At 44.4% G+C, this 10996-nt stretch overlaps 1 protein-coding gene across 1 annotated transcript; it reads right to left on the bottom strand.

Moving 5' to 3' along the window:
* Positions 1–6725: 6725 nt before the first annotated feature.
* On the bottom strand, positions 6726–10404 carry irx1b (iroquois homeobox 1b). Its single transcript, XM_054606287.1, has 5 exons — positions 10165–10404; positions 9083–9325; positions 7852–8677; positions 7626–7686; positions 6726–7042 (listed from the first exon to the last, which is right to left on the bottom strand). The coding sequence occupies exons 1-5, from the start codon at positions 10402–10404 to the stop codon at positions 6994–6996; spliced, it is 1419 nt and encodes a 472-aa protein (XP_054462262.1). The 3' UTR covers positions 6726–6993.
* Positions 10405–10996: the final 592 nt, after the last annotated feature.

Genomic DNA, 10996 nt, shown 5'->3' with positions numbered 1-10996 from the left:
ATGTTCTGGAAGGCATGGACAAATTTCATATTTTCTTGCTTGATTCGGAGGACTTGTTGCTGATGTTTGGCAGGTTCACCACTTTAGGTAAGTTTGCTAGCATGCTAACATTTGCACAATAGCACTACCATACAGGTTTTTGTTAGTGTTTTTTTACCGTCAGTGAAAAACGGAAGTAGACTTGATTTTGTGATCGTAATCGTACTGTCTTTTGTCGTCTTTAAACCTGCAATAAGGGATCTTATTTGGCCACTTGGGGGCAGCGTTCACAACTTTAGAACACACCGCTGAAATATCATGACCTTAATTAGTTTATATTGTGAACTGGTTTGCAAAAAGTTGTTTACTGAAACATCTAACAGTTACAGAGCAACATTCTCCACATGCTTCATTCTTCACCAGCTAGTCTCTAACTGTGTCTGTCTTCTGTTCGGTGCAGAGCAGGTAGTGTACTCTGGGTTTTCAGAGATTTTTTTTTTGCAGAAAAACAACTACCTGCTGTGACTGAAAACAGTGCCATGAGACTGGTGGAAGTGAACCAAAACAGTCACGTTTTGGACTGACATCTTGACAATGAGCTGAAACTTTGTTCAGCCGAGGGGAGCTGCAGATTCAAATGATGAGTTTCTGTAGGTTCATCACTACGAGAAGCCCCTTTCACATCGTCACATTGCTTTCACGTCGTCATTTGATACATGATTAGTATAAAAAAAAAAATCACAATAATGGCCACTTTAAAGTAACTGAAATTTTAGAAAGGTTGAAATGATCTCCCTGCTTTGGCCAAAAATAAAAGACAAAATATATCGATAGAGAAGAGTTTTTCTGCAGTCCAAATGCCACAAAGTTGATTTTCTTGTCAGGCCGAGGGCAGATTGTCTTCCTCTTGTTTAACATTGGCTCTATACACCCACAAAATGAGCGCATTCCATGCAGCATTTCCCAGGTATTTCACAAACCGAGGCCCAAATTACAGAAAATCACATATGAATTAATTTTGTGCAGCTTCTCCGCCCCGCTCTAATACGCCAGTGTGTCTCAATGGATGCTGAACAAAGACGCAGCGAGTCCTCAGCCCCCTCAGGACTCTCACTAAGCTAAGTTGCTTCGCTATAACAAACCAGTGGATAAACATTGTTTCAAAATGGCTGAAAGGAGCCAGCGATGCGGACATTCGGACCACGAACCCTCCCTCTGTCCTAATCTGCTTCTTCCCTCAGATTATTGCCATGAATGGGCAGGCAACAAGAGAGAAGATTTATCACTCCCACCCTTTCATAGCATTTGTTGTGTGTATTTTCCCTGTATATTAAATTTGTCTCCTTTAAAAAGCCACTGACAATGTTTGCTATTTGTCTGTACGGTACTCGCAGCTGCAACACGACAATAACCGCGGGCTAAGAAGCAGCACTCGGTAAACTCGGAATTGTGGAGCTTGTTGAATTACTCATGAGTTTTGATACTTTGCTTTTGTGTAAACGCTTAATTCCACTAATCCCTATGGAGAGACAGTGAATGGCGTAAATTCCCTATGATATCTTGTCTAGGCTAAACATTTGCTCACTTACGTATACATTGGGGTACAGAAAATTATTCTTTTGACAACATTACAACAGATTTAACCCAATGCCCCGTTTATCCTGCAACGACATGTATTAGCTTCATTGCGTTGGGAGGTACATTTCCATTTGAAATTACAGCTCAGCAACTAGCCTGCATGCACACACACATGGATCAAACGTTCTTTTTTTTTTTTCTTGTTTGCCAGTTTGTGCTTTAGCTGCATCAGTACAATATTAATATTAATGCGTTATCTTTGCTGCATGCAGAAAAATAAATTTCTACATTTGATGTGCAGGAAAGCCATTAGAAATTCAAGAAATATTAACTGGCTTGTTCATTATTTCTTTAGCTGTGTGTCAGGCCTTTTCTTCTCCGAGCCCCTCGAGGTCAAGCTCTGCAAAGCCTATTTGGCAATCAAACACTGTCCCTCCCTAACCCTCTTTTTCCTCCTTTCTCCACACACACCTCTCTTGCCCTCTTTCTCTTCCCTCGGCCCTTTCTCCGCCTCATCATCCCCCCTTTTCTCTCTCCTCCCCTGCCCACGTTTCTTTCTGTCCGACTGGCCTTCTCAGCGGGGCTATAGAGCCCTAACTTGTCTACATTTACCCCCTGCGTTGGCTGACCAATGAGGCCGTTGCGCGGCGAGTCCCTCCTTTAGCGCCCCGCCATTCTCCCCGAGTCAGCTCATGCTCTCTGTTTTCCCAACCTCTGACCCCGGGCCATGGCAACAGGGGCAGGAATGTCAGGAGTGATTGGCAGGATAAAGAGCGCAGCCCCTCTCTCCTGCACAAGCGGATTTGAGACACTTTGAGGGGCGAACAATGGCGGATTTGGGCTTGATTGGATCACTGATGAGCTGATGACTGTCAAAAGAGCACGTCGTCTTTACATAAGCCTGATTATCTCTGCATGGCGGAGGAGCGGAGAAGAGTGGGAGGGGTAACCGCTGTGGTGGTTGGGAGGGAGGGGAGGACTGGCAGGGAGCTCACCCCCATGCAGAGTGCCTCGAAAGGGGGATAGATCTGCACACGAGGGCCAGGCTGCGGGGCCCGGGCCTCTCTCAACCACTGGGGGCCTTTTAACAAATCCATTCAGGCGACCGGGGGCCCCCCCACACATGTGGCCATAATCACAGGAGGGTGGCTGAGGGTGGGAGTGTGAGGGGGGGGGGGGGGGTGACACATGGAGGCAATCATTGTTCGATCCCTGACCAACCCATCAAGACAGACAGAGGAGCGGAGAGAAAAAGAACGAGGGAAGGATATATAGAGAGGGAGCGAGGTGCTGACAGAAAAGAGCAGTGGGACAGGCAAATCAAAGACAAATCCCTCCATAATCTACCTCTTTAATAGGGATTAGAACTCACCAAAGGGCCCATATCAGAATACCAAAGCGCCAATGAAGACTCTATTCACAGTGAGAGCTTGAGGGGCTGATAGGACTCTAAAAACTCCACAGACAGAGTGTCATTCAGAAGTGTTTCGCCATGGCTCTGTTTTCCCTCACTCACAGCTTTTTACACTGTGTACCAGTTCTATTTTTGAAAAGTTTTTGGGGCAGCTTGGGTGACAAACAACCAACATGAAGCATAAACTTTGAAACTCTGAAGAAGTTTCCGGCGGCACATGCCAGAAAGCACTAATCATATTTTGGATCTGCTCACTTTTTTCCGCTTCCTTTCATAACGAAACATGTTTTGGACACGCTGTGTAACTGATTAAACAGCCATTTGATGTCGGTTTTTCAGCCCCATCATGCTAAGCTCACTGATATCCAACTTTGAAAGAATAGCATATTGTTTGGGTACTTGGAAGAACAGTAGCGTGATCTGGCTGGGATGAAGTGTGGAAAAAGTGAAGTGTGTATAAGAGAAAGAGTGGCTGATATTCTCCTCAGCGGTGCTGATGGCAGTCTGTCAGAGTTGGCAGAGGAAGTGAAAATGGCCTCAAGTGTCTGGCTTCCCTCCATGCTGTTCTCACATCAATGACAGCTCTCACTGCATCATCTCTCTCCCTCCCTCTCTCTCTCTCTCTCTCTCTCATTTGCGCTCTTTAGACTGGAGTTTGCTCTTTCCATCTCTTGTTTTCTGACTCTTTTTTGCTGTCTGTGAAAGGATGGAAGGGTGGATGAATTAAGGAAAAACAGATTTCAGTTGTGGAGTAAACACTAAACCAAAGTCAAGTCTCTTATTATTTCTCCACACCTCGTACACACGTGCCAGGCAGTTCAGCATTTTATGATATACTCTTATTGGTTTTCTTGCTGAGAGTTACATCAGAAGGTTGAGTGGATAACATATGAAGCTACAGAAAGCTTTGCTTCGCTGTGGAGACTGGAAACAAGGGTAAACCAACACATTCTCACTCCCAACTTGTTAAATAGGCTTCAGACTCTTGGTCAGCGAGTTAACCCGCTCGTTGTTGATTTGGACGTGGCAGGGACGGCTGTCAGTTTCCACTGTTTTACGTGTCTTTTCAAAATAAACTAAAGTTAAATTTAGGCAACAAAACCACCTAGTTAGGTTTGGGAAAAGAGTGACTGTCGACTCACGTGACCAACGACTGATGTGACAAAACCTCAAGATTTACTTTTAGTTTTGCACGGGATGAGAACAGCGGTCTCCTGGATGAGACTCCTGTGTTTGTTTGACCCACTGGCCCTGTGTTGAAGTCCTGGTACTTTATACTATACTGCTCTGAGCATCTAATAATGATGAGGGCGTGTTTACATTAGAGTTAGTTCAGAGGGCAGTTTGTTGGTATCAGACACCGACTAAGGGTCGCTATAAGACGAGTCGGGACTGAGACTTGTTTAAAAGCTAGACTTGTTCTGCTTGTGTTTAAAAAATGATCCCACTTGCCAGCACTTCTAAAGCTCACTGATTAATGCTTTATATTCATTTTGGTTCAATCCGTGCAATAACCACAGTATGTATGAATGACGGGGGGAACATCGTTTTTTAAAATAAATATTCAACAAATTATGTGGCCAAATATTGAGCCTGTTTTAGCTTTTTTTAGGTTTAGAGTTATAAGAGGAGCATAGTTTGTAAAGTAAATTTTCACTTAGGGTTCTAGTTTCTGATAAGTGCAACATTGCTCTAATAAAGCTAAACTAAGAGTACAATAAAGCCAGCATCGAGTGACAATTATATTACCCAACTCTGCGTCAAATTTTGGTAATTTGAGTCAAATAGAAAGTAGAATAATCATTTGTTTCTGTCCAATGAAAATTATATATATCTCCAAAACGTTGATGTATCAGGAGAAAGACCAATTTCCAGCTTTTTGACAATGCATTTTTCGAATAATCCATTGTGATTTTAAAGCATACTTTCTTATTTTTTTTTTAAAAACATATCAATATCACCAGATTTTGAGACAATTTTGTTTTTTTTAATTCAGCGACACACATGCAAATTGAGCAACATCATTAGGTTTGTGCCGTTGTTCATCTGTTAAAGGGGAACTGTATAAAGTAGACACCATTAAATGTGTTAAATGTTTTACACTAACAACTGATATAAAAGTTTGACTTGCAGAAAGCTTCAGTGATCCTCAGCGTGGACACAGACACAGTGACACGTTTTGCTCCATGAAGTCAAAATTCTGCTTTACTTTTTCTGAGAGTGAGGTGGCAGCATTGAGTTAATCTGCAGGTCCATGAACCTGGTGGCTCTGATTCTGTCAGTGTGTGTGTGTGTGTCACGACGGCTCAAATCACCATTTGACGGTTTACTTTACTGCCCAAACAAGTCTGCGTTATATTCATGCAAATTATGATAAAGTAAGTAGCAAAGTGCCGGTTCATTTCACTCGTCAACTCGCTATTCAACACTTTGCCGTATAATCATTTTTTACGCCTTGGCAGACCATGTAACCTTCCCCAACCTGACCCAAACTTATCCTCACAATTTCACTAATCTAATCCAAAAACTGAACATCCGCAGCACTTGACTTCTACCAAGAGGCCAAAGCCACTTGACAATACCATAAATTGAATATCAGCATTTGACTTTCAGACTGAAGTGTGATCCTAAAGCAGTTGCTTCATATGCAGTTCTTTCAGGGCCTTATCTGCATAGCGAGTTTAAATGTGCAATTAAATCTAAATTGAGTGTGTGCACCTGAACCTGAGGCTGTCCGGGCCCCTTGAGAGGCCAGAGGACCCAAATCGTGTGGCATGCATGACCTGCTGCTAATCCAAGCATGTGTGTAGGACCACAGCTTTGAGAAACACTCACCATTAACAGCCCTGAGACCCCCCACCGTCCTCTCTCTCTCTCTCTCTCTCTCCCTTTTACCCTGATGTCTTTGGGCCCTGTGAACGTCAAGGATGGCTCAGAGTGACACACAAACCCCCCAACTCCCCCTCCCATCCATCCACCCCCTGAGCTGCCGCCCCCATACTGGCTGCTGGCCTTTCCTGCCGTCTGATCCATATTTCAGAGGCGGCAGTGGTGGCACTGAGGGGGTATAATCCAACATTAAAGCAAGGAGGTCTGGGCTGAAAGCACAGGCGCAGGTTCATAAGGTCCTGGAAATCTTCAATTTTCAATTTCCGCAGCGTTTGCAGTGGCTTCCAAGGCGTTGGCATAAGTCTCCGAGTTTTGGCGGGAGTGCAGATTTTCAATAAGGGTGAGACTTTTCTTGCTAAAAGGGGCTGACTGCACAGTTTAGTTGGCAAGAAGATTGTGAGACAAACTAGACACAGTGACGGAGGGGTCAATTAAAAGGTGGGAACGCTGTGATCATCATTAAACAAGTGGAAATCAATATTATTTTATGTGTGTGTATATATATGTGAATGTTTGATTTCCTGTTAAAGTAATAAATCCTCTGTGACTTCACACTTAACTTCTTAGAGGAATGAAAATAGAGAGACCATTTCAGTGACGGGATGGATCCAAACGTGCACATTAAAACTGATATTTGTCAGATAAAATAATATGGTATGAATTAACATTTTATAGATCTCGATCAACTCTAAAAAAGTAAGATAAACGTTATCTGAAAATGAAGCGTTAGGCACTGGTTTTAGGAGGGTAAAGTCTCCCGTTGCACCCTCGGTTTCTTCGACATTTTCCACAGAACATGAACGATTTCCAATTAGGGAAGAAAACTCCAATAATAAATGACTATAATGACATTTATTTAGTTCCCAAAAAAATATACTCTTTAAAGACAAATTCATATCCTGTATTTACAATTTTTAAAGGTTTCCATTCACAACAGAAGAGGCCAAGAAGAAACAATAGGACATAAAAGAGAGATACAAGCAAATCTGTGACAAAAACAACCATCTCTTTTTCATGTAGAAGCTAAAACGGTAATACTATGACAGGTAGCACTGTCAAAAGAAAAATAGCCTTCATTAAACTGTTCTCCGTTAAATAAAATTATTCCTTTTTCTCTTTTTCTCTTTGTCTTCTCATAACGTCGTCGTCACAACTCGCTGTGGTGCTGTCCCGTGGTGAGGTCTGAAGAGAGGAAGGAGAGCAGAAAGAAAGCGTAGGTCAGAGGTGAAATAAGTGCGAAACAGTGGGATGAATTTCAAATATTAGGGGGGAAATATGTGAATATGTACTGTATCATCAATACTTCAAATAAAACACCGGTTTAAATACTGAGTTCCTTTTTTTTTTTTAAAAATGTTGTCTAAAACAATGTTAAACTCTATTTATGCAAATCAGAGAAACCACTAAATTGCTTTATGTCTTTTCACCCTCCACTACATCCCTGATGTTGCTATCAGCGTTTTCTTTGACATACATTAGCTGCATTCACTGAGGGGGCGTGAATAAATGGAGGCAGATTATTTAAATGACATAGGTGGTGATAATTTAGGGGGAGATGGTGGGAGATGGGGGGGGGGGGGGCAGGATATATATTACTGCTGCCTGACGAGGCGTTAAAGTGGGGACTCAATCACATGATTTATGTGCTGAGGTCTGTCAGGTGTAGCAGTGTTTACCTCTGCTCTGAGGTTCATTTAGCAGAGGACATGTGGGGAGAAATTGAGGTTGATAATGTCGCAAATTGATTTCAAATGCATCAGTTTACCTGTCAGTGATCAGCTGGAACGGAGACTTCAGGGAACCAGGCCTGTGGTCGCTCTCCTCGTCTGTAAAAAGAAAAGAAAAAAAGAGATAATAAATAATATTAGTGAGAATGATCTCTTTTAGAGATGATGATGTTCTGGATCGGTTCTTGTTGGCACTGGAGCACATCCAGTCAAAGTGTTAATAACACATTGGTTGAGATATAGGCCCACCATGCTCTCCATTACCATCTCTCTTTGGACTGAAGCTCCCCGACGACTCCACGTCGCTGTCGTCCTCCGTCCCCGAGGCCCCGGGCCCCGCCGCCGCCGCCAGCCGTGCGTCGCTCCTCGCCGCCGGCACCGCGCCGTGGAGAGACGCGCCTCCGAGGAGCGACCTCATGTTCAAAAGAGAGTTGGCGTTCAGAAAAGCCGCGTTGGCCCAGTTGTGAAGCTTGCCAATCTGGCACGTGTAAATCCCATGACCCGGGAGCAAGGCCGGGTGGCCGGCGGAGGCCAAAGCCGGGTGGTGCGAGTGGGCCGCCGGGGAGGGTCTGTGAGCGCTGTCGGGGGCCGTGGCGGTCTCGGCCAGGGACCAGATCTTGGGTTTGCTCTGCGGTGGTCTCTGGCACTCCTGTCTGCCGGGAGAACGGTCCACTGCGAGTCTGACAACAGGTGATCTGTGGAGAGAAATGGCCGCTTCCACTCCACGCAGGGCCTCCACGGAAAGCGTCCTGCTGCTCTCTGAGCTCCGGGGCTCTGAGGCCTGCTCTCTGTCGGCCAGGCCTGCTTCTCCCTCTCCTTCTCCCTCTCCTTTTCCTTCACCCTCTCCCTTCAAGGAGTCCTGCTCCCCCACTCTCTGCTCCTCCTCCTCCTCCTCCTCGGGTCTTTCGATATCGACTGTTTCCAGATCTATCTCCTCCTCTTCATCCTCGTCGTCGCTGCCGTTCTTGCCCTGCTCGTCCTCGTTGTCGCTGCTGAAGATGCGTCCGTCCCGGTCCTCTGCGCTGCGGCCCCAGGTCACCTTGTTCTCCTTCTTCAGGCGTCTGCGGGCGTTTGCGAACCACGTCGACACCTGAGGAGGAAGAGGAGGAAGAGGAGGAGGAGGAAGAGGAGGAGGAGATGTTGTTTTTTTAATTAATTTCCCACGCATCAGAATAAATCACAGCTCCTTTGAAAACACAGAGCTGCAGATTAGAAGTAGCCTATGCAATTATTAAATATGTAAAAAAAAAAACCCTCATTATAACTCCCCATAATTCCTCGTTATCATTAAAGGAGCTTTGAAATCTGAAATATCTGGAGACTTTCCCCTCTCGGGAGGAAGTGTGTCTTTATTTAAGTGGGCTATCAGTCAGTCACACAGATGGATTATCATATTAAATAATGTAACAGATAGATTAACTACTGCTCCAACAGGAATAAGTACTTCATTTTTGATAAACAAGTATTATCCTAATCCACACCAGGCTCTGCCCACCTGTGTGAGGGTCATCCTGGTGATGATGGCGAGCATGATCTTCTCTCCTTTGGTGGGGTAGGGGTTCTTCTGGTGCTCCTGCAGCCAGGCCTTCAGGGTGCTGGTGGTCTCCCTGGTGGCCGTCTTGGCCCTCGACGGGTCCCCGTAAGGGTACTGGCCGTATGGGTAGAAGCCTTGAGCGGCGTGGACCGGCAGAGAGGCAGGGTGGGAGCCGGGGCTGTCCTTCAGCTCGTACTGGGAGCCCTGGGAGTGTGTTGGGAGAGAGAGAGAGAGAGAGAGAGAGAGAGAGAGAGAGAGAGAGAGAGAGAGAGGTGACAACTTGTTGAGCGACTTGTGTTATCAAAAATAATTTTGTCTCCAAGTTCAGAGAAAAAAAAACCAACATTTGAATTATTATTTGTGCAGCAAAAAAAAGTTTTTAAAAGTTACAATATCCTGTCAGTTTGACACCAAAAATAAGCAGGAAATGAGAAATGATATATATCATGAATTAAGAAAATAACCAATAACAATTATTATTTTTGCCAATTATTATTTTTGCGTAGTGGTTGCCTTTTTATGAATTAGTATCTAAACATTTCAATTACTATTTCGATTTAATAAGCAAAGAAGAAATATAATTAATTCTAAACGTCCTTTGAACACGACGTTACATTATTAATTATTAATAGTTTTTTTTCCTAATTAATAAAAGCTGTTTTAGATAAAACAGTAGATTACGTTTTAATTATATTTTTACTTCAAATTTCCATAATTTACACACAAAAAAATTGTTGAATTTCTACATTAAAATAAGCTTTCTCTTATGTGTGATGATTCAATAATTTGGAAATGACATACATATATTAAACATTTAAGCACAAAGATATTACGAAATAAATGGCGGTTTGGACAAAACAAAATGATAATTTATTAATTTTTACACCACAAATATCCCAGAAAAAAAAAAGAATGATCCATATTCCCCATGAATTAATCTCTCCACACTTAAGGATAACAGCTTAATTAGTTTGTAATTAACAAGACAAACACACAGAAACACAACAGTGATGGTCTGTGAACACCTGAGCATCCACTCTCACCATCTGGGAGATGAGGGCCAGGTCTGCGGCCCCGCTGTACGGCAGGAAGGCGGAGTAGTTGTGCGCCGCCCAAGGACTCCCGTACATCCCCAGCATGGAGCCCACGGCCGCGGCGGTGGCGGACGAGCTCAAGCCGCCTTCAGTGCCTCCTTCTCGGGCAGAGGCCGGCCGCTCGCCGCCCCCGTACACCTCATGGGAGGCACTGAGGAACTGGGGGTATCCCAGCTGAGGGAAAGACATGTCCTGGATGAAGGCAGACTGTGAACCTCTCCCTCACAGCCAAAGTCACACAACAGCAAGAGGGAGGCAGGAATTAAAAAAAAAAAAAAAAAAAAAAAAAAAAAAAAAAAAAAAAAAAAGAGAAAGTAGCAATCCCCAGAAAGAAGTGGAGGATGAAGGGGGTGTCTACACCACCAGAGTCCCCCTTAAAGAAACTGTCAAGCGTCCCGACTTCCACCCACCGACCCGGAGTTGTGTCAGAGCCGCAGTTTGGCACCTCGAGTGCGGAGTGATGCGCGTATCTGGCCGCGGGAGCTTCTGGATGTGGAGCTGACTGACTGATTGGCAGCCTACTTAAGCACCAGGCTCCTCCTATGCCCGGGGCAGGCGATTAGTGCATTGGTTAGCCTGGTCGTGTGTGTGTGTGTGTGTGTGTGTGTGTGTGTGTGTGTGTGTGTGTGTGTGTGTGTGTGTGTGTGTGTGTGTGTGTGTGTGTGTGTGTGTGTGCTGGTGTGTGTGATCTAATTTCTGCAGCCTTCACTGTGTCTATACACAACAGAAAAACCTGTGAAGTGTGTGCAAGTGTGTGCATGTGTGTGCATGTGTGTGCATG

The sequence above is a fragment of the Anoplopoma fimbria genome, chromosome 10 (genome assembly GCF_027596085.1).
Source record: "Anoplopoma fimbria isolate UVic2021 breed Golden Eagle Sablefish chromosome 10, Afim_UVic_2022, whole genome shotgun sequence".
Classification (NCBI taxonomy): domain Eukaryota; kingdom Metazoa; phylum Chordata; class Actinopteri; order Perciformes; family Anoplopomatidae; genus Anoplopoma; species Anoplopoma fimbria.
The sequence above is the reverse complement of the archived record's forward strand: the minus strand, read 5'-3'. Positions and strand labels throughout refer to the sequence as shown.